General features: G+C 49.8%; 1 protein-coding gene across 3 annotated transcripts in view; it reads right to left on the bottom strand.

The window, feature by feature from the left end:
- The window catches only part of PMEPA1 (prostate transmembrane protein, androgen induced 1), a 39,673-nt gene that overhangs the window by 5,792 nt on the left and 9,802 nt on the right, over positions 1 to 24,079 (bottom strand). For 2 of the 3 annotated variants that reach the window (XM_039563433.1, XM_039563432.1), the window contains exons 2-3: positions 18,318 to 18,356; positions 1,368 to 1,522 (exon numbers count right to left, since the gene is read on the bottom strand). In XM_039563433.1, coding sequence (XP_039419367.1) covers positions 1,368 to 1,522; positions 18,318 to 18,356 — 194 coding nt within the window. The remainder of the gene's footprint in view (positions 1 to 1,367; positions 1,523 to 18,317; positions 18,357 to 24,079) is intronic. The other variant, XM_039563434.1, reaches the window with a different exon arrangement.

The raw sequence follows: 24,079 nt of genomic DNA, 5'->3' as shown, positions 1-24,079 counted from the left end.
GCCTGAGCTATCTCCACCCTCACACCAGCTGGTTTAACGTGGGATCAGGCACCCCGTGGGATCAGGCATTCCCAGCACTCTGATGCCACTGCAGCGTTGACAGACGACCCCGAGCCGGGATCATGCCGTGCCCTCTGGGGAGGTGCCCCACAGCCCACGGAACGAGGAGGGGGTTAACTGGGTTGGGTTTGCACAGCTCTCCTTCCCACGGGGCATCCCCCCCACAAAGCGGCCGAGGAGGGAGCTCTGTCTGCTGCGTGTGGCGTGTGACAACAACAGCAGCTACGAGGGACAGCCCTGGGCAGCCTTCAGCTGCACTGAAGCCTGGCTTAGTGAAAGATCTTAAATATCTCTCTCAAAAAAAAATAAAAATAGAGGAAAGAAAATGGAAAAATAGAAGAAAAAACCCCCAAGCAATCCCCATATTTGATCTTTTTCCTGCAGTGAGTACGGATCTGATTCAGGGAGCTTGGCCCCACACAGAGCACCCCACAGCACCAGCGGTGTGTTCAGCCTGCCCTGGCAGCCTGCAGAGGAGGGGGCATGGAGCAGTGACCTTGAGGGAGCCCTACTTAAAGGGCTCTAAGACCCTTCAGGGTGAATGCTAACAAAGAGAAGTATCAGTACAAGACATCCCTGCACTGAAGACGGAGCCACAGAGGCAGCAGCGAACAGCACATGCTCACCTTCCAAGAAAATGTGATGCCTTTTCTCTATACATCCTTCTGAGTTTCTCTGAGCCACTACACTTTAAGGAAACTGTATGAACCAACATCTGCCTCGAGGCTGGAGAGGCTTCCCCTCAAATCCCTGTCAGAGGGACAATTCACACGTTTCTCCTCGGGCTTTTATGAAGCCAGGAGCCTGGGTTACAGACAGCCTCTCACACATCCCCTTGGAGAGCTCTCTGCTTGTCTGGCTGACAAGTGTTTTCTGCCCCTTGCACCACAGTAATGGCAGCAGCACTGGTAAAAACTGGAGCGAGTCAGTCAGGATTTCCTGCTCCCTGCAAGGCAGGCAGGAAGTTTTCATACAGTCACTTGAGACTCTCTAACTGGAGCAAAAGGACTTGATAGTTTGGGTCTGCTAAACCAAGGCATATGAACCCCAACCAGATGAGGGTGATGGTTTCAGGAGCAGGACATGCCAAGAACAGCCTCGTGCAGTCACTTTACTGATGTAAAATCAGATTTGGAAAGCTCAGGGCAAAGGCAGAGGCTATGGCTGTCCATAGATTAGCACACACAGCACCCTAAAGAGTCAGAGGCACCCCTAAAACGCCCTCCCACCCCCAGTAACAGAGACAGACGATGCCAAGGCCAAAGATAACCTGGCATGTGTGGCTGGAAGAGCAGGGTGTGACTTACTGAGGAGAGGTTCTCGTCTCGCCGCCTGCCCTGGCTGTGCCGGCTGATGAAGGATCGTGCAGAGAGTTTGTAGTGGTTCAGCAGACACGTGATCACCACCACCATAACCATCATCACCACCACGATTATGATTATCTGTACAAACTCCAGCTCCGCTGCAAGAGAGACAGACAGACAGACTTTGAGCCATCAGGAACAGCAGCAGATAACTCAGCACAAGAACAATAAAGTGGCTGAGACACCACTGACAACACTGCACCCTTCCCATTACAGCTCTCACACGTGGGCTCTGTGTGCCCTGAGCCCGCAAAAGCCTCACTCATTCAGTTTTTCAGTGTCACAGAAGAGTGTCCAGGAGGGATCTTTAAAAAGACAATCTATACTGCAGAGTGTTTCCAGGCTACAGCACAGACTGTACTTCCCAAAGCCCTCCTCAGTGCTGGGCACAAAACCAGGAGCATCCCAGTACCTCTCTCAGGGCTGTGGAGCCACGAACCAACACAAGCCATCCTAATGAAACAGTTCAGCTAAATGCAAGCTAAATTTCTGCAATTCTCTTCCCGTCACCACCACTGCTTCCTCCATGGAGGACAGGAGTGATTCCTCCCCGGCACATCCCTGCACAAGGACACGTCCCCTCTGTGCCAGGGGTCAGGCAGTGGGGGCCCAGGGGACAGCACAGCACTGGAGACAGTGGCAGCCCCCCCGTCTCCGAGCTGCCCACCCGCCACAGAAGCGGGCGGGGAGACCTCCTGCTTTTGGGTGAGACGCCAGATGGGTGCGATGCGTCTGCCACGGGGCCACATCCCAGAGCTCCAGACAGCCCTCAGCTCGCGGCTCGGCCAGCTGACAGCGGCAGCTTGAGTGGCTTGAACTGGCAGAAAGGAAAACTGCCAAAACCCCTCCAAACAAACAAGAACAAGCAAACAACAGACTATCCCGTTAACTCTGCAGACACTTGGCACGAGGCAGCGAGAAGCCACTCCTAAAATTTCCTAAGGAAATAATTCCTCACACCTCTCTGAGGCTTAGGAAAATTGAGTACTGGAGGCAAACATAGTGCTGGGTTATTATTTCCATGAATTTGGTGCCCAGGGAGTACATGCCATTCCCAAAGTGCTCAGTCACTCCCCCCAGCCCCCCTTCATGCCAGCAGTGCCCAGGACTGGGCAGCAGCAACTCCAGTGCCCAGTATAAAGGAGGGAAGGAGGGGCCAGACAGGAAAATTCAATCATTCTGGGGATTTACACTTTGTTTGCTTCTCAGCAGCGACAGCTATAAAATCCAGTTTGGGAAAGCCATGCCTGAAGCTATCATGGATGCTGCCATCTGTATTTAATCTATACAGACACACACATGTATATCTGCAGATACACAGCAAGGCCCACCAGAACTCAAAGGGCACCACTCATACCAGCTGGGGTGGCTTCTGCTGAGTCAGGAATTTTTTTTTTTTTTTTATGGAAAGTTTTCTCCTGACAGGTGGCATTTGAGTGCCAGTAAAAGCAAATAAATGTCAAGAAAACAGTCCAGGTGGTGAGTGCTGCCAGTTACCTTGGAGCTCTTTCTGCTAAACAGCAGCTATTTCTGCCACTGCCCAAAATGCTCCATCAGCTCTGCCCACTGCCTGCAGAAAGCAGAATTATGCCTTGAAAGCAGGAGCCTTATCTGGCTCTTGGAGTTGGATGGATGAGGGACTAGGAGCCCGTATCCTTCCACGTAAAACACAGCTGCCCCTACTCTGGACAGTTGCACATGGGGTGGGGAGAGAGGGATTAAAAGCCAAACATTGTACAGGAGTTTTGCCTTAAAAATGCTTTTCAGCTAGAATAAAAGACAAGCTCTGGGTCTTTCACAGCAACCCCAACAAGTTGCCCAGTGCCACTGTGAGGGGAAGAGCATGGAAGAAAACCACATTCCCAACAATTTGATCCAGCCCCAAAGCAGTACAGCTCATCTGTGGGACCCAAAAGCTGCCCCCGGTGCCCTGTGCTGGAGGAACTGGCTGGAACAGGAGCTCGCTGCTTCTGAGCAGAACCCAGACTGACCACAGGCACAAACACACCAAAACCTAAAGGGTTGCAAAAGGGGACGACGCAAAACCATTTAAAAAAAGACACAGCAACTGTTCCCATGTCACCCCCGCTGTGTAGGGGTGTCCCTACACACCCCAGAGACATTCCTGGAGCCAGCTGTAACTCAGCACTGACAGCATCCCCCTGACATCCAGCACCCAACCACCAGCAGGGCTCCCCACAGTTCCCCTGGGTGCTCCCCTGGTCACCCATGAAGAGCCAGATCCTAAAGCCCCTGTGCCTGCCCTCCCCGTGGGCAGCAGAGCAGCCACCCAGCCTGGGTGCAGAGCCCATCTTCTGCACAAACCATTATGGAAAAGAAAAATCCAAACAAAAAACCCCCAAATGTTTTTAAGAGGATGAGTCACTTCAGCCTCAAAATGCAGCATGTGCTTTGGCCATGGCAAGAAAACACAAGAAAAAATATAAATTAAGCCAGTGATGGAAAACTTCCTTTTCTGTTAAAAGGGGCTGTATTTCTGAAGAAAAACAAGGCCAAAGTAGTAGTAAAGAAAAGTTCCTTTCCTAGGACAAGAGATCCCTTAAATGAACTAAACCTTGCTAAATTGGTCCTGGTACTTCAGTGACACAGGTGAGGTTTTGGCCATGGGGAAGTACTGCCATAACTCCTTCCCAGGAAGGAACACACAAGATGTGTCACTTACAAATTATCTAAACCAGGCTTCCTGCACACACAGGCACAGAACCAGCAGAGCCTGAAGCAGAAGAAAGGGTGGGAATTCCATCAGCATCTGGGACAACACACCAGTGTCTCATCCATCCCTCAGTGCTCTGGGACTGCTGTAATTGGGGATTACACAACACTCGCCAAGAGGTGCAACAGGAAGGCACAGGATGATTACCAGAACAAAGGGGATGCTGCTTTCCAGCAGGGATGCTCCTCCTGCCCCATCTCTACCCCAAGCCCAGGCTCTGAGGAGCAGCCCAGCCTTACCATGCCCAGAAGCAAACCCATCCTGTATGCAGAGATGAGCAAGAACACTCAGGTTGCCCAATCTGGCCTTTGGAAAAAATAAAATAAAAGTCAAACCAAACATAAAAAAACCCCCCACACACTGAATTTGTGCTTTTCATGTTTCAAGAGACTCATACCCACTCGAGGCACTAAAGTTTCTGCCAGCTCTCTCTCTGTTTTAACTTGTCTTCACGGGCTTTTCTGCAGAAGTGAAAACAAACCCAACACACTGGAAAGCTGGATATACTCAGTAAGATTTTTATCCAAGCAGCTCAGTCAAACTAATGAAGAAAGATCATTAAAAACCCAAAGTTTGAGTTAATATGTTATTATACAAGTGCAATTCAGCTGCTATGCTAATAAAAAGCCTTTGGGGAATGAAAAACAAGCCAAACTGCAAAGCACATAATTTATAATTCTACTGGTATTCTTAAAAACACACACACAACAAAACAAGAAAAAAAATACTCAACACATTTTGTATTTGGCTTCCTAATCATCGTCACTTTTCAATTAGAAGAGACCTCATTCCATTTCTCTCTGTAATTTTCCCCAAGGGAAGTGTTATAAATGCACTAGGCTTTACAAGATGGGCATATTCCGCCTCCAAATGCAAAGCAAGGTCACACTAATTTAATTTTGCATAATTTTTATTCCAGAATACGTTTCAAACTAACAGGTTCAGACATCACATTTAAGTGACACAACCTGCTTTTCCGTATTTTCTGTCTAGACGCGGCAGCTCCGGGAGCCGGGCACTGTGCGTGCAACTGTTTTGCAACTAAGCATTTTTTCCCCAGATTCTCACCACCCTAAAACGGGGTATTCGTGACCAAGGAGAATGACTTGTCACGTCCCATTCTTCACGTTCGCTGCTCGCTCGCCACTTCACACCACGCGTGGCCTTGAGCAAGGGCTTCGCGATGGATTATCTGAATGTATTAATGAGTGATGGGGACTCCCCTGCTTCCAAAGGCCGTGGTCTCCACTCTCCTGGATTTAGAAGAAGCTCATGCCCTTGGTGCCCATCCTGCTGTCCAGTCATCAACACCGTAAAGCTCTAAAGTGTCTGAAATGTATGGATTTATGTGTGGCGGCTGCACTCCTCCCACTGCAGACCACGCTCATGGCTCCACAGAAGTTGCTGCAGGAAGGTGCATCTAGGAGCTTCCTCGAGTCCTTATAAACAAAATACTGGCACCCACAGGTTTAAATTAATTAATATATTTACAAGGAGGGAGAGTGACTTGAGTCAATGGTGATGCTGGGAGCACCCTCACGGCCGTAGGGGAGGTGAGGCTTGGTTACACTTTAAATGCATTGCCTTGCCTTTTACAGCTACACTTCAGTTCATAAAATGCTTCCTATAAACTTTATTAATGCTCTTCCTTCCACACAGAGTATCTCTGCAGAAGACAAATTCTCCAAACCACCACAAGTATAAAGGAGAAAAAAAACCCCCCAAAACCTGTATTTTGTTGCAATCATTTCAGACACTCCAGCTATCATTTACAGGTGGACAGAACAGCTTTCAGGCAGGGTCTTGGCCAAGATAACCCTTGCTTTCAGCCAGGTATAACACACATCTGCAGGTCAAACTAGTCATCCCCAAGCTTCAATTACAATTTCTATGCGTACTGGAATTGTGTATTGTGTGAGAAGTGATGAGAAGAAGTGAAATTGCTCAGGAGATAACAGCTAAACTGAAGAAATGTAGCTGCACTAGCCACAATTCCTAAGAAAAAAAGTTAAAAAAACCTCACAGTCGTACACACTCACACACAGTTACACATTCTTAACACACACACTCTCTTACACACTCTTACTCTCTTTTAAGAGTGTTTTCCCTCTCAGAGGCTGTGGACAGCAAAGAAGAGATGAAAGAACAAAGAACTTCAGACAGCAGATTACTCATCCTCTGCTGCTCGTCTGCTAGGTCATCTTAGAAACAATCAGAGAAGGCGAAGTCATTACTGCACTATTTTTGTATTAGCATCTGCTACATTTATCTTCTAATGCCTCCATAAAACCAGATCCAAAGGGCCCATCAGATTGCCCACAACTGTATTTGTTTACAAGACAGCACAGTAAGTACTGCAGATAGATACAGAATACTATCTCAATATTGATAGTGCCACTGCTGGCACTGACTGGCAGCACCTTGAAGCTGCAGCAGCACCGAGGCATTGCAGGGACCAGGATCAGGCCTGTGACAACAGGCAGGACAGCTGGGAAGAGCTCATACTGGGCTACTTCATGCATCATCAGTGCAGCTAACAGCTAAACTGCATTTCTGGATTCAGCACAGACAATTCTGATGCAGCGAGCACAAAAGACGCCGTGTGAGCCAGTGACGGCAGGCTGAGATGGGGCAGGAGGGCAAGGAGCAAGTGAGACTTAGAAAAGGAGCCAGCTGAGAAAAAACATTGCTGGAAAACAGGGAATAGGGCCCCAAGAAGTCCTGTCCATAGCGCCAAGCCTTGGGCCATAAATGCGTTTAATATAGTTCTTTTTCTTCATCTGTCACCCCAGGTAATCAAGCATCACATCCTCTGAGTCACTGGCAAATGATGGCCTCACCTCCCCACCCCCATTTTCGTTAGTTTTAAGGGAAACAGCCCCATTTCATGCTTAATAGTCACAGAAATATCAAACTGGTTGTGCCTCAGAAAATTTTTTAGCGCTCAAAAAACACAGCAACTGTCCTGGCCACACCACTGGGCCTGTTTTCAGAAGGTGACCTTCCCGAGCTCGCACGGCTCGGTGGCAGCTGTGGGGAGTGGGACTTGCATCCAAGGGCCAGAAAGGCAGGATCAGCATGGCAGAACTCAGCTTTTACAGGGAAATGGCAAATGTGAGAGCTGGGGTCAGCAGCTCTGTCAGCCAGGACACTTCCCGGCTCCGAGCAGAGACCTGTCAACCGGAGACTTGTTTAGAGAAACTCCCGAAGACATGAAACAGCTCCCTCAGAGCAATGAGAACTAACAAGGTTCTTTGGGACATGCAGACTCTCTGAAATCTTGCATATGCCAACTCCTTCTCTCTTTTCTGTGCCTATTTCTATCACCCTCCCCTTTTCCAGGATTTTTAGACAAGGTATTTCACACACAGTAAGGCTGATCCCAGCCTACCGAGATGACTGGAAGGAGTACATGGCTTTTGAAGTTACTCCCAAGGGTGAGAACAGCTAAACTGGATTAAAAGAATAAAGTCATTTTGATTTTGCACTTAAAAGACAGGTAAATGTGCTTGCTCACTAGAAAATGTTGAGCAGGGCTCATGGCCCCCACCAAGCTGAGAACATCCAGAGCATCTCCTGCTTCCCGAGAGGAAGCACAATGGCATCAGGCCTGGATGATGTCTGGGCAGGGGTGAGTGAGGCCAGAACATCACCCACCCCTTTGAACATGAGCATCCAGAGAGAGGGACACAGGAAAAAGAGTTTACCATCTGCAATCATAAATAGCCTGAACCAGAAAAAAAAAACAAACTGCCAAATAATGAGTGAAAAAACACAGCACACAACATCCGGATCAAACCCCACCAGCTGACCCTGAAAGACCAAACAGGTTTTGTTTGTCAGGGGTATTTCTAACAGCCAGTAAAAATAAACACATTAATAAATAAGTATTTTCATATACCCTGGAAACACTCCTCATCAATATGTGGCTTGCTACTGTAGAGGTTTTTTTTTCCTTCCACCCAGCAGAAACTCATGACAAAGGAAAGCACATCTCATTTATGAACTTAGCTATAAATACTTTTGCTAACTGCCATTTAGGAATTTCATTTCCTGCTTGAGCAAGTCCTGTTGAAAGAGGCAATTACCAAATTTGTTTCTAGTTATAGAAATAGATGTTTGTCGCTGCCCACATCTGTTTCCACAGACAAATTGCCAGACACGGATGCTCCAAGGAGAGCAAGTGCTCCATGCAGGGAGGGCTTTGCCCCCTCTCCAAACGGCAATGACAGGGACTGGGTTTCTGATTCCAGCTTCCTCTGAGCCCTGTCTCCCACTGCAATGGAGCTGCCTCGCGCTGACGGGGCACCTGCAGCCTCCATCAGCTGCATCCACCTGCATCGCGTCACCCAGCAGTGCCGGAGCTGCTCCCTCCTCCTGCTGCCACGGAGACACCAAGGAATATGGGATTCATTTGTCACCCAGCCCAGCACAACAAGGCGCCTTGAATTGTGAAGGTCACGAGGAGCCAGCAGGCTGCGCTTGCTGTGCACACAGAAAGGCAGGCGGCAGCGGAGCAGGGAGATGGCACAGGCTGTCCTGCTCTGTGTGGGACACCCCAGCGCACAACAGCCGGCGGGGACAGCATGTGGGTGTGGAGATGGGGGTTTGTGGATGTCATCGGCATCAACCACAGCCTCTTCCAGCTAAACAAACGCTGTATACGCTGGGTTTCACCAGGTGTCTCTCCACCCTGGCTGTCCCCTAGGAAGTTTCCATTTCCACTTATTCTTGGGGAAACCATCCGTGGGTCAATCCCCAGTGCACTCAGCTATGGCCCTGTCAGAGTCCAAGGCAGCTCCAGGTGCCCCAGTGCCAGCACCCAACCCCTGTCACGGTGCCCAGCGAGTCCTGTGGGACCAGTGCTCAAGAAGGGGCACCTTGAGTGAGACACAGACAGCAGCAGTGCCTGTGCCTCCCTGACACAAGCATGACACCCATCAACTCACACCCAGCACCCGGCTAGGGACAAAACTGAGGTGCAGAAAAGCCACAAAACACCCTGAACTGTGGCTGGGGAACCTGTGCTCCTTCAGCATTTCTCCTCTGTACCAGCATGGCTCCCTCACACTACCTCACTTATCAACCAGCACAGCCCCATGGAGCCCCGTGACATTTGGGAGCGGTGCTGGAGACCCTGCCGTGCCCCTGTCCTGATGCTGCAGCTCCCCTGGGGGCTCCAGGACATGCAGCCCTGGGCAGCAGTGCCACAGGGGCTGCCCTGGCTCGCAGACGGGTGTCGAAACCCAGATTGAGCAAGTTGGCCAAAGCCACACAGGTCATGACAGGGCTGGAACTGCGACCGGATTTCCTCAGCACCGTCCAGGGCCAAAAAACGGGAAACTCTCCCTGCTCTGCCTCTTCCCAAGCGCTGTTACCATCAGTGCCACTCTGTAGCTCCCGCGCACCAGAGGAGCAACCTTTCACAAGGCAAGTTACTGCCAGAGAACAAGGACACTCTTAAGTTACAGGCAAAATTATGCATTGCAGAGAGAAAACATGCAAAATGCATGCAAATGCCCAGACAGGCACACTGTGTCTGGTCACTGCAGGATTTGAGTTCTTGAACTGGTTGCTACCACCAGATGGAAGCGAATGCATGTGCACACTCTCACAGAGATGTGGAAAAAAATTATATTTATATATATATACACACACACCAGAGTGAATGGGGGAGGTGAGTACAACCGCCCCAAATCTGACAAAATTAAAGGTAATAAATTTACTTCCACCTCAGCTGCAGCAACAGCCTGAGAAAGGTTTTAACTCCCACAGCAGATCTGCTGGGAAGTCTGTTTTGTTGGGGGGTTCTGTATGTGCAGGTTTTAGGGCACACACAAAGAGAAGGCCAGCCACAGATGGGGTTTGGGGCCAAGAACCGGGCTGGGGTCACCTGCCCTTCCTGAACATCCTAGTCCTGGGCTTCCCTGAGCATCCCCGTCCTGGGCCTCCCCACCCTCCCTGAGCAACCCAGTCCCCATCCCGGGGTGCTCTGCCCCCCTCCCCCGAGCATCCCCATCCCGGCCCAGCTGCGTCCCTCCTGCCGCCCCATTGTCCCGCTCCTCCGTCCCATCCCCAGACACACGGGGCGGGGGGGGCTGCACGGAGCCGACCCCCGGGTCAGCCCCCACAGTGGGCCCGGGGGCAGGCGGCAGAGCCCCGGCCGGCCCATCCCGGCCGCTGTCGGGCCGGCACTGCCCCGCCACCTGCCCGCCGGGATGCGGGATGCGGGCGGCAGCTGTCCCGCACCGGGCGGGAGGGGGCACAGCACCGACGGGAGGATTATCCATGGACACAGCCTGTCCCCTTTTCACTGCATTTAACAATAAAGCAGTAGCTATAGCAACGGGGTTAATTAATGCATCGATTTGCATAACTAAAACTCCGCACCCATTCAAAGCGCGCCGATGTGCTCGCTCGTACGGGCACCCGCACCCACCGCGGGGACAGCGCTGCGGGGACACCCCCGGTGCAGCGACCCCCGAGAGCCATCCCCTCCTCACACCTCCATCCCCACTAAGCGTTTGCACGCCAGCACGTGGAAAAGAGCAGGAAAACGGCGGCTGAAGTGTCCTTCAAAAAATAAAACTACGGGGAAAAGTGATTTTCGGGGATGGAGGGAGTAAAGCGCATTCCAAGGCAGAGGGGGTAAGGAGATAGGGAATGTAAAGGTTTCAGACTATCGTATAACCAGAGGGGGAAATGTCTTCTCACCACAAACATGCATCTGCATGATGTCTAGACAGTCATAAAAAGGGCAATTAAAGTACTGCAGGCTGCAGTAAGCCAATGTCTCCTCTCCCAGTCTAAACAGTCGAAACATACTGCACGAACTTCGAAAAAAAAAAAAATATAGGATAGAGAGAGAAAAAGACAAGTTTGTAAGGAAAAATGTTTTGAAATTCAGTTTTAAATAAGCCAGTAAATTAATTCAACCTTGTCACATCTCTGCCTTATAACATATCAAATATTCCGCCTGCGTCCTGTCTAGACTGTGATAACAAAGGGCATTTAAAGCCCTGCAAGATGCGCTGACAGAGTAGCCATTTAAAGATGCAGTATTGCTTTCTCCATCTAAAACGATTTGTCAGATGGAGTTAAAATGAAAATGATAAGTAATCACTCTGGTTCACAACCATTTCAAAAGAAAAAAAAAACCACAAAACCCCCACAGCTCGTAGATATAAATCCCACTAAAATCATTCCAATGTATCATTCCACTGGGATTTGTCTGGCCTCTTTTTTTTTATGGCATTTGCTTTTTTTTAAATTTATTTTTATTATTCCGAGAGTCAGTCGCTTTCTGCAGCACATGCATTTCTAAATAGGAGTGTATTAAGTTTGAAAAAGCCAGCTCCAAGTTTTAACTGATTTATTGGCAAAAAATGATGACTTGCAGAGAGACACTATTATAACCCCAAGGGTTAACACTGAAAAGGAATTTTTTGTTTTTATTTACTTAGAAACAAAAGAATAAACTGTATCACATGAGAAAAACTGGCCAGTCCCCATCACTGACACAGCTGAGCCTGGTCAGTCCCAGTCCTCAGGAATGTAAAAGAGAAAAGAAAGTTAAAGCAAACTATGTGGGTGAGCAGAGTGTTGGGTTTACTGAGAAAGGATGGTTTTCTGGGGAAAGCAAAACAAGATATAATCCTGCCTAACACAAGAAACATTCTCCTCCCTCTCTGAGCTTCATCAGCTGTTGAAGAAAACCTCAAAATAAAATACACAGCCAAAATCATTGATCTGCTGAACAGGAGGGCAAACACTGCCCGTGACAGGGCCAGGCCACAGCCTGGGCCACCACTCCCACTCCAGTGCAAGACGGGCTTGAGAAACTGTTTTGTTGTGACATGGAATGACCACATGTCCCTGGCATGACCTGTGCCCAGCCCCGGGTCCAGCCTCACTGCCCAGTCCCTTCTACAGGGCAAGGTCATGGCGGGAGTCACCCCTGGAAGTTCAGAACCAGGTCGAAGTCAGCTCTCCTCTGCTCCTCACCCTATAGCATCCCACCACCACCTCATCTGCACCTCCCCCTGTCTCCCAACCCTTGTTTCTTAATTATTATTTTAATAAGACTGTTTCCAACTTCATTGTTCATTCCGCAATAGCCCAAGGGCTACAACTGTTCATTAGACAGAATTTCTGCTTTAATTGCACTGACACAGATGTGTAGGTTATCTGGAAGAAATTACTAAAATGAGCAGTAAAGAATGAGGCTGGATGCTTTTCTTCCCTTACGGTGAGTTTAATTTAACATTATTTCCCCCCATGCCCTGTACAAGCAGCATCATTCGCTGCACTGCGGGTTTGCAGAGGAATTAACCCCAAACTGTTCCCACTGCACACAGGTGCATGAGGATTCTCACAGGGGCGAGAGGCAGGTTTGGGGGCTCTGTGATTTCCACCACTGCCAGTGGGATGGTCTGTGTCCCCCTCATGTCCCCCATCAGTGGCACAAATCAGTGACATTCCCCTGAGAGTGGAAGCATCTGGGACCACGGGTAAAGCTTTGGGGAAGAAGTTGGGCCACCACTGCCCAATGTGCCCATCCCTGCATGTGCCAGGACAGGGGTGGGAAATAGGCTCCCTTGGTCCCCCTTCACCCTCTGAAAAGAAGAAACACCAAAAAATGTCATCACTTCTGCTCAACTGTGCCTGGGCTTCAAACCCACCATGGCTGTGCAGCTGTCAGATCAGCCATGGAGTTCACATGAACTTCCTCTGCAATTCATGTTGGCAAGAGCCAGACACATAATAGCCTTGGATTCAGGGAGAAAGAGCTGCCAGCATTATTTCTATTTAAAACCTCTATTTGAGCTTCATAGACTCATTCTTCACACATGATACACATGCACACACACACGTGAAATGCAGAAGTGAGCCAGATCCAGAAGCATTTCACTTCACCAAGAGCAGTGCCTAACAGCAATTTCAGGTTTTGGCTCTCTGTTACTATTTAATAGATTTTAATTCAATAATAAAAAGCATGAACCTGCCAATTTTTTGTTATGTCTTCTTGCCAGGAAGAAGAAAAAAGTTGTTCCCAACTTCTTTATCGAACCATTCCCATCTCTGCACCTCCTTCCTCCAGACAACGGGCTGCAGCCCAGAAGCACCTCCTGGCCAGGGCAAGGCTGACAAAGGGTGGGCTGGGGCAGGAGCAACATCACAGGTTCAAGTCCCATCTCTAAATATATCTAAAAGCCACTAAAAATGTCTCCTTCAGCTAAACTTGTCTTCAAGGGGGAAGGAAAATTTCACAAATGCTTCACGTTAAAAAAGCCTGCATTAAGGGAAAAAACATCCCTTTGTTGCTAGGGGACTTACTTGCTTTGTATCTGCTGAAAACCTTTAAAATGCCACCATGTATTTAAAAAAAAAACCCTGAGACTGAAGCACCTCATGTGCTAAAAATCAAGAGACAGAACACATCAGTTCCATCCTTCATCTGCAAGTACTTTGCTCAGGCCTGACTTCGTTTTGTATCTTGGTCCTCGATGCTTTTTTGGCAGTTTGCTCCAGACTTACTGGCAAGGGCTAAAAGGTTTCTATTTAGCTGGTGTCAGCTGAGCATCTGTGCCGGCAAGAACTGGAGTGGGGGTGATCCCGACTGCCTTTCAAAGGCGCATTTCTTTCTGGGAGCTGCCACAATAATTTTAAGTCTAAGCGTGTTTGGGTAGCGGGGTGACTCCCTCCGGAGGGGTGCCCCGGTGCAGCACTGGATGCGGGGAGGGATTCCTGATCAGCGGAGGGAAAAGGAGCTGGGAACGCTCCCTAACCTGTGACCCTGATAACAAAAGGCAGGGAGAGCGTCTAGACCTCCAGTCTGACGGGGAGTGAAGGGAGCATTGTGCTCCAGCACACTGGGGCTGCTCAGACAAGGCGGGCACAGAGGCGCTGCGGGGCAGGAGCAGCGAGGGCAAGCCCCCAGCTGCAGCCCCAGCATCGCCCCGAAACGCTGCCGGGGGAGGGGGCTCGCACAGCCCACCCTTCCTCCCCAGCACAGCCTTTGCAGGGTAGCTTCCACTTCCCAGCGCAGCTGGAACCCGGGGAGGTGAAGGAGCCCGTCAGATTTCCAGCCCCGGGTTTCCCTTTGCCTCCGTGTATTTTACACATACCATCCTCACACTCCTGAACACCGTGATCCTGCAATTCCAGCTCCGTGCAGACTGCCAACAGGAAAGAGTGAAAAAAAAATATGCTTCCTTCCACAGAACCTTTATTCTCTGCTTTCCCTGTCTGGCTCAGTTAAAAGGAGACAAACCGAGATGTTCACTCTCTGCCAAGCCTAGAGGTCAGCTCAACATTCAGAGAAAGCTGAAGTCCCAGCTTTAACACGTATTTGTTGTGTGATCCTGATCAAACCCCTTGGCTTCTCAGTTTTGAGGTCCCCACATATAAAAATACAAATACCCTAAATAAATGCTGGAGCTAATGGCCGGTTACTGCCAGGGAACCGCACGAAGAGAAAACAAAAGACCTATTAAAAGCCCTCGTTGGTCTCTGCCAGAAAGAAAACACTATTACCCAGTACTTAAAAAGATGCATTAAAGGAGAGAGAGCATCCGGGGGGGTTAAGGACACCCCTGGCAGAGCAGTGAGGGGAAGCACTCCCGGCCAGCCGCCCCTAAGTGCCCTCAGGATACGGTTTTGGGGTGATCGCAGGCCCTGGCCATGCCCTGACCATGTCAGCCCAGGCAGCAGGAGCAGCAGCTCCCCAAGCACACCCAGCACACAGTGGGACCGCACGCAAACCTGGGAACCCACAGATCAGAACTTTGGGCAAAACAAAACCCTTTAGTTTCACTATTCCTGAAGGAAAAGTAAATAAATACCTGGAAGATGTGCTCCAGCCCAGCTATACAGCTAAGAAACCACCATGACCCATGGTGGCACTGGTGTGGTGCCACCCTGGGCATCAGAGACACTCACTGGCCCAGTGGCACCGCTCCACACAGGACCTGAAACCCTGGGCACAGCCAGCAGCCACCTCAGGGAGCGCCCCCATCCTTCTGCCAGCTCCAGGCTGGACCTCTGAAGTTACAGCCTGAGACCAAGCAAAACCAGACCCAGCAGCTGAGATAGTTTAAACAGCTATTAAATCCCCACCTCCTTGTGATGAGAGGTGAAATTTCAACAGCTGATGGCAAATGCAGTGAATTCAGAGCAAGTGGGGAGTTTTACTGTCCTGGTGGCCACGTGATGCCAATCCTTCACCAGCACACCTTACCACATCCATACCTTACACAACAAAAAGATGAAGGACGAGGACTTTCTTCTCCCCCTGCCTCTGTTGCTTCCTACCCCCTCTCCAAAACATCACCAGTCCTGTGGCAACGCCTTCCTCAGGTGCTCCAGCTCCCTGGGACCACTGAGGCACCAACAGAACAGGGAGCTGTGGCAGGGCCCTGCGTGGTGGCACCGGGGTGAGATGCTACACACCTGCAGCCTCAGCAGGGTCCAGCCAGGACTTCCTCACACGCTTGGCACCTGCCATGGCAGCAGCTCATCTCCTGACAACTGCCTGGGATTTATTTTTGGTGCACATGCACGGGGAGACTGAGAGATCCCACACTGGGATTTTATCAGCAGTGTGCAGCTATGGAAACAAACGCATTTAAGACTAATATAACAAAATGCCCAAACCCACAACAATAAAATAAAGAATGGTGCACACTGGCTTTTTCACAGAGCATCTCAGTGAATGCAGAGCATGACCCAGCTTCTCTCAGAATTCACCCAAACCTCTAAGAAATCATGTGTTTTCACGTACTTACATGTTTAGCTATGTGAATTTTGCTTGGTGAAAACCCTCCACCCTGCCCTCTGATTTTAGAGTTCAAGGAATGCATCTCCTCCTAAACAAGATGAATAGCCATTTGTTGAGGGCATTCCCTCCTCCCCCTCTGTACCCATGTCCAAGCCAGCCTCCATGAGAAGCAGGAGAGCTGACACAAAACCCAGCAGAAACTGCAGCACCTCTTTTTTTACTCCCCATGGAGGGGACACAGTGTTGCCTGACCATGCTCCAGTGCACAGATCTGGGCAGAGGCTGCAGCTCGGCCGAACTGTTCCCTCTCAGCAGGCAAGAGAGGGATCCACAAGTCATGTACAGGAATCCAAGAGCCTGACATCCACACCGCAGACACCCAGGAGTTACCAGGGAGATGGTGGAATACCTTAAAAACCCAGGAAAAAAAGCCCAGTGAAAGCCAAACCTCCCTTGAGGGAGGTAGTGCCGCTCCCTGCCCAGGTTTGGTGTTTTGACCCACCATGTGCAGGGCTTTAGACCAGGTGGCACAGGGATGGGCACGGCCATCTCCCCCTGGGGTTCTGGCTCTGCAAGCAGCACCAGGACGCTCCGGGAGGATGCGGGTGGTGGAGGTGGCGATGTCTGGGAATGCCGGCCCAGGCTGGAGCTGCAGACAAGGACCCAGACAACAAAGGCGAGGCAAAAAGCCGTCTGATAGAGGCAGCCCCGTCTGGCAGGCCGAGCTTTCAGAAGCCCGGGCATGCACTGATGTCTGCAAGCGCAGCTCTTCGCTGGGCGCACAATGAACCCCGCAGCAAGATCACCGAAGTGTCCTGCAGCACACTCCAAATAGTATCCATCTGGTAAGATGAAAAAAACCCGAAGAGCACAGGAGTGCAGCAAAGGAGCAAACAACTGGAGACTGCAGGGAATGACTCTACAACAAACAAAAATTATACTTAATTTTCTGTTATTTATATTCTAAGAAAACCGCATGTTTTCACTTGCATCTCTGCCTCCCTCCCCGAGGCACAAACACACACAAAATGGGAAGACCAGGGAAAGCAGGAAGAGCAGCACAGCTCGAACACATCCCTGCTCACACGCTTTCCCAAATCACAGCACAAGAAAACGGGTGCGAGTTTTACAGCCGTGGAGAGACAGCCAAACACCTCTTGCTGGAGTGAAAACGCCCCGAGCAGCTGCCCTGAGCACGGGGACACCAGGGCTCCCTCTGCCCGCCTTATCCGCTGGGATCTTAAGGCATTAATATCAAATAAATGTAAACAAACCATTGCCTGCTGCAGGACAGTTTCTCTATGGGCTGGTGTGAGTGTCCCAGCTCCGGGGCTGATCCCAGCCTCGGGCTCCCGCAGTTCCCTGCCTGATGTCTGCACCACGATAACGCTGCCGGGGGACCAGTGGTGTCTTACAGCTTTTTTGCATAGGCAAGGACTATCCTGCTGTGCAACCAAATTGTGCCACCAGGCTCGAAATAAAGGAACTGAAATAATTCCTTTTTTTTCCTCTTATTTTAGATCATGACTTTTACTAATTGATGCTTGATAAAAGCCTAATGAATGATTTGTAGGCATTATAAGCATGTTAAGGATCTGAGTGTGGTTATAAGCCAAGGTCATAAGCTCTATTGACTTCACAGGCTCTATAGCAATTGATTTGCCATTTATTAAAATCATTTATTTACCCCTTGTTAACATTTTATTTAGCTGGTTCTTCCCCAGCAGGCTTGCAACACCACAGTTGAGCAAAGACACCTTACTTTTGAGGTACTGTCATGAACTCAAGTCTAAACTGAGAGACAGACCCACGAACATTATAACAGTGTCTTTTTAAAGGCTCTTTCATGAACAGGTTCAGCTCAAATCCAGGAGCCTGGTTTAGCAAGGCTTCCAACACCTGGTTTTGTCTGTGAGCATCTCTGGCCACACTCAGCAGAAGTCCCACATCCCATGACTTAAAAAGGTTCAGAATGTCAACTACTTTCATAAAATAGAGTGAAAGTCTCTTTCCTCAATGTAATGCTGCTCATCAGTTTGCCAGAGTAGCAGCACATGGAAGAGAGCTGGTGCTTAAAAGGACACTCAGCTTTTGAACATGTTTCTACATTGAACAGCAGAAGAAAAAAAATCCCATCCAGGATTACCAAAGTGCAGCCACATATGGATAGACAAAAAATAGAAAGTTTGCACAGTCAGCCTCTGAAGACACCACTGCATCCCCTCTGCACCAGAAGAGCAGGTACCTGCTGCTCTCGGGGCCAGGCAATGTCCCACCCGTTCCGTGGAGCAGTAACCGGGGTGTTTACGGTACAGCAGCTGCAATCATGCAATCAGCCTTCGTAATTAGATCTTGGCAACTCTTGAAATACTTCACTTACCCAGTTTACCTGGAAAGGTGCGACCTAAACATTCAGTGCCTGGAGACATTTGAAAGAAAAACAGAAAGGATCCGTCAGTGATGGGAGCCACCTCCGAGCGGCTGCACACACACCCCAGCTCCCCTCCTGGGAACTCGTCCTGGCACAGCTCCCCTGTGGCCAGCAGACACCTGCTCCCACGCCTACCACCTCTGCAGGGCCAGCAGTACCAGGGGTGCCACCACTCCTGGTTAGTGACCCCACATGCTTTTCCCACACCAGACACTGTCTCTCGAGGTCCCGTTCCTCTCTCCCCTGCTTCCCCAGGACTGCTCTCCTGATCATGCCTGATGGCAATGCCAAAGCTCTACAGAGGTTTGTGAAGCTTCTGGGATCACTCAGCCCACCCCAGAGACCTCTCTGCCACATCCAGCAGTGCCAGACTGCCTACCCATGGCCCTGGGCAGCACTCTGCTCTTGAAGGCACTGGTGGACTATTTATCACATTCTGTCTCCTCTGCAATCACACAGAGCTGAGCCCCACATGCTGCTGAGTGTGGTGAAAGCTCAGGGTCTCCTGACACCCCGTGCCCAGAGCGAGGGCAGTGGCTATGGAGTACCGAAGAGGAAGAGCCACAGCAAAATCTTGCACAACACCCCAGGAGCAATGCCCAGCAGATGTATTTTCAAGTGAGGAGAACAAAGCAGCAAAAAGTTTGCAATAAAAGACAACTCCTAACTTCTCCCTCACCCATCAGTGTGTGACTACCTGCAACACTGAAGGGATTATGGGACATGGATCCTCCCCAGGGCCTGGCAAGCTGAGACACTGTGGGCTGGGTGGGAGCTCTGCATCCCGCAGGAGGTTCGCCAGAGAAACGCGTGTACGCAGGACTCTTTTATGAAGCCTGGAAGAACTGGCTGTCACTGATAATGGTTAATTGGTACTAATTAGTACAGTCTGATCGGAAGGAGTCCTACTGGCCTATAAAAGTGGCCTTTAACCCGAGAGCAAGGGAGGCTGTTGCTGCCAGACATGCCACGTTGGGGCCACGGACACACCGCCCGCTCCTCACACAGCTCCTGCCTCTCCAGCAAGAGAGCAGGCTGGGAGGCTCAAGGGAATGTATCAGCACATCACTGCTCTCAAATAAAGCTTTAAAAAGTTACTTCCCATGTACCTGGGAGGACAGAGATAAGCAACTTTTTCATCCCAGGAAAAGATTTAGGATCAGAGAGTTGCTGTAAATTACTGCAGCAGGGGTTGCAGGCTGGGCTCACCGATGTGAAGGTCAGGCTGATTTAGACGCTTCACATGCAGCTGTTCAAAAGTGGCCCTGCAAACACGAGGTGTCACCTGAATGCACATGGGCAGCCAAGAGCCTCCAGGCCCATGTGCACCACCATCACCACCCCGCTGGAATGGGCACCGACACTGAGCGTGACAGGAAAGGAAAGAAAGGAATTCTGCCGAGCCAAACACCGACGTGTGGCAACAAGCTTGGACCTCCTCCTCCTGCTCAGCCAGCTCACTGCACAGAGAGAGAGAAAGGGGTGGGAGGCTGGAAAGGAGTAAAAGGCCAAAAGAAGACTGGAGGCCAGAAAGGGTGGGAGTCCCAAAAGTAAAATGTAGAGTCTGAGAAAAAGTGGATTCCAAAACGGCTTGGGAGACCCAGAAGGGTGGGAGCCCAAAGGAAATTTAAGGGTTGAGAAGAAGAGACCCTATGTATGCAGCTGGCTGGATCAGGATCAGCTTGTCTCTGGCTAAATTTCCAAAAGGGTAGAAAACAATGTCTCTCCCCTCCCTGCTCCACAGCCCAGGCGATGCAGCGTGACACCCTGTGCACATGTGAGCACATTGTCCCCATCATGTCTCATCCAAGATGTTTGACCATGGTCTGGGATATGTGGGAGAAGCCAGCCTGAACCCTCTGAAATCAGGCAAGATTTTGGGACGTTTCTTCTCCCCTCCCTCTTAGCACGCCTGTCTCTCCCATCCTCACATCTGCCCTTTAGGTTCAGCCATGCATTTGCCAACTTTTTAAATGCAAATGGGCATTGGCACATAAAGTCGGTGCTTTAAACCTGACCAGAGCCACCCTCAGCTCTCCTCCCTCCCTCCTTATATGCATAAACTTTTTTTATGCAATCAGCAGCAGGGAAGAGATCCAGGGAGCGGCTGAGCCATGCCCGGAGCCCTTCTGCAGCCGCAGTGCTGCCAGACAGCTCCATGGGAAGGGTGGCTCAGGCTCCTCTGCCTACCAGCAGCAGCATGGAACCAGTAATTACCCTGGCTGGACCAACACCTGCTCGTGGTTTTGCCTTACACTGTTTGTGCAACCCAACAGGCTGCCAACAAAGCAGGGATGTACTTCGCCTAAACAGGTGAAAACATGAAACAGGGAACGGAGCTGCCGTGTTGGTCCCACAACGCCTCTGAGCAACACATGCTGGAAAATCACTGCTGCTTCAGCCTGCAAGGCTGCAAAGCAGAGACAAGCATGGCATGCACCGAAAAGGCAAGTCTTTGCTGGGAAAGGAGGGAAAAGGCTGCCTGTCTGCAGAGCCCAGCTCCTGGATCCAGCCCCCCTCTGGTGCAGGGCACATGGATGTTCTTTGCTGGGCTGCAACACCAGCACCAAAAAAAGCCTGGCTTGATGGGAGAGTCCCTCTAAACAAAGCATCCCACGCAGGACAGCAGGGAGGACGTGACAGCCCTCACCCACCCAGGGCTGCCTGCAGGGCAGAGCTGCTCCCAAAAATGCCCTGTGCCAGTTTAGAGCAGAAGTGCCCATTCCCATGCCAGGGATCCAACCCCCACACTCACGGAGCCGGAGTGGCGTGGGAAGGGCAGCGTGAAGATCGTGGGTGACCAAGGACAAAGACCCCAAAGGAGCACCTGGGCCAGCCTCAGTCTCTGTTGCCTTTCTGCAGGGCAGGAAAGGCAGGATCAGCTCCAAGCCCACCAGGTCACACCCAAGATACGCTCTCCCCCCGCAGGCAGATGGGATTTGTTGTAGATGATTTGTCCTGGAATAAAAACACCAGCCCCACCTCTTGCAGCATATTTACTGAAGCCACTAAACATTAAACAGAGGCAAAAAGTGTATCCCAGCAACATCTGGAATTTATCCCTTCTTCCTTCTGCAAAAAAAAAAAAAAAAAATCACACTCTATTCTTTTAGAGAAAGAAAAGTGATTATATAGAATTATAATGCTGGAAGAAGATAGAGAAGAGCAGAGATTTTCTTTGAAACGCTGTTTAGACAACTAAAAAGGGATAGTTTCAAAGAAGCAGCAAATACTATCTCAGCTTTTTCCACCCTGTCTCACACTGCCAGGCCTTCCTGCCATGCCTTGGCTAAGAGACTCCAAGGAAAGCAACAGATTTTTTTCATCCTTGCAGGACCTTTAGTAGGCTAGAAAGGAAACCATCTCTCAGGCCTAACTGGTTGAAGATAGACCAAATAAAAAAATTATTCCTTCAATTCCTGCCAACAGGATTTGAAGGTGCCTTGATTTCTATTAAGAAAACCTGCTTTGGGATGAGCTTTGCAAAAGAGGATGTGTCAGTCTTTACCCAGGAGAGCCAATACTCTGTCTCTCCAGAGAGGAACGGAAAGGCTTTAAATATTAAAACAGGAAAAACCATCGGGATTAATATGAGGATGCAAGGTCAAAATGTGATATCCTCCACTTCCTCAGGCTCCTGATCCCAGAACGGCTGGACAACGACCCCACAGCATCACCTGTGCCCGGATGCAGCTGAGGAAGCCTGGGTTCAGAGGGAAACCCTTCCCAGCCTTCCCGAGGGGGGAGTGAAGCAGTCGCTCTCACGCCAAGCCCACAGAAGTGCCTCCAGCTACTAAATTACCCAACGACTTAAACGAACTGCATTGATCTGGCTGCAAAACAAAGCTGCAGCTCTTGGCACGTGCCCAGTTAGGAGGGTACAGCTGCATTTTTCACCTGCAAGCAGTTACAACCACGGTCAGAGATGCCCCTTACCCTGACACGGGGCAGTTGAGGGGAGAGACCGAAGGGCAAACACCGGTGAGAGCGAATCACTGCTCCAGACACCTCTCAGACACAGCAGAGCCTCAGCAAATGACAGGTATGGCCAGTTTTGCAATCGAGGGCAAGGCTGTTCCTAGAACACATCCCATTACTTGGGCTCCTCAACCCCCATCTCCTCGGCTGCACGTGGACTGGACGCAGGATTTCGCCAGGACATTAAACTCAGAATCTGTAAAATCACTGTGCAAAAACCCAATTATACCTATTTTCGTAACAGCCAATTTAAGCTTGTATTTAGGTCCCTTCACATACCCCTACATTACATAAAGCATTTCTTCCACTTGAAATGTTGCTTTCTAAAGGCCATTTTGCTTAATTTAATGGATGCTTTATGTGGTCTGCAAATCTCTAGAAACGCAACCAAGGAAGACACATGGCTGCAAGATACGGCATGATCCCTTCCCGAGCACACAGCAAGAACAGGAGAGGATGAAAGGCATCTCCAAACCCATGAACCTGCTGTGACTGGAGTGCACTTGTGCTCTGAAGAGCAGCAAAACCCCATGGTCAAGTCAAAAGAGGAATTCCTGAACATCTGCACACACTGTTAACCCACTCCAGACCGGCCAGCATTCCACAGGCTGCACAGCAGGAGGAGGGATCCTTCCCTCATTCCACAACCACCAGCTGAACTGAGCCCACTCGGGCATGCTTCCCTCAGATTTTAAAGAGCTGCTTTCTGCACTTCAAGTAAATAAATGCAGTCATCTCTTTTTCCTTCTCTTTAAAAAAGCTGCACTAATAAAAAGCTCATAGTGAAATCTATTAAATTGAGTCTGTCCATTACGTTTATTGTTCCTTACAATTCAGGCCTGGATGGCAACTCAGTGGAGGTTGAGAAGTGTATTTATCAAGAAAACCCATGAGAACGATGAAGATTAAAAGCTATCACCAGGAGAGAATGTGTTTGTAACTCTGCAGTTTGTTCTGCACCTCGCACAGGACCCCCATTACAGACCTCTGCCCCCTCTCCTGGTTTTTGAGCCCATCTCTGGCACATCAGCTGACAGGACAGCCAGCACCTGCATTCCCAGAAAAAGCTGAGGAAGGTGCAGTGTCTATATACTGCTATGACTAAGTCACACTAGAGAAACATAAACCCTGATTGCATTACACACCAGTGATCAGTATCATTAAGTGTTACACACCTTGTGTGTGTCTGAGCAGTTGGAGAGGGAAATGCTGAATTCGAAAACACATCTTCCTGTTGAAGGAAAGTCCCATTACAGTAATGTAAGTGTAACAACAAAAATTACATTCCTGCTTATTATTCGGGAAATAATTGCAATTTAAGATAATTTTCCCTGAATTGTGTGAAGCAAGTGCCCATCAATCATGTTGTTTCTTCAGTGTCCTAAAGAGAGCACCTAGCAGGACAAGGTACTTTCAGAGCTCAGTGCTTAACAGCCTAATCTGTGTATGCTGTTCTGGTATTGAGGTATTGAAGCCAAGAGACCACCCTTGCTAAGTGGAATAATGGTGGAAATAATGAAAACAACACAGAAAGAGCAAGACTTGCTCCTCCAGGAAAGCAGCTGAGACATCTGTCCTCAGTGAAGCCAAGCCCTCGCAGCCAAGCCAGCGCAGGGGACACCGACAACCACTGACTCTCATTGCACAAATACCTGTGAAGAGCACAAGGAAACCCAGCCTGGTTTCAGGCTTGGAACAGGCACCAAGGACAAGCCCAACCCTGGGTCATTCCA

Source organism: Corvus cornix, chromosome 20, assembly GCF_000738735.6.
Source record: "Corvus cornix cornix isolate S_Up_H32 chromosome 20, ASM73873v5, whole genome shotgun sequence".
Lineage (NCBI taxonomy): Eukaryota > Metazoa > Chordata > Aves > Passeriformes > Corvidae > Corvus > Corvus cornix.
The sequence above is the reverse complement of the archived record's forward strand: the minus strand, read 5'-3'. Positions and strand labels throughout refer to the sequence as shown.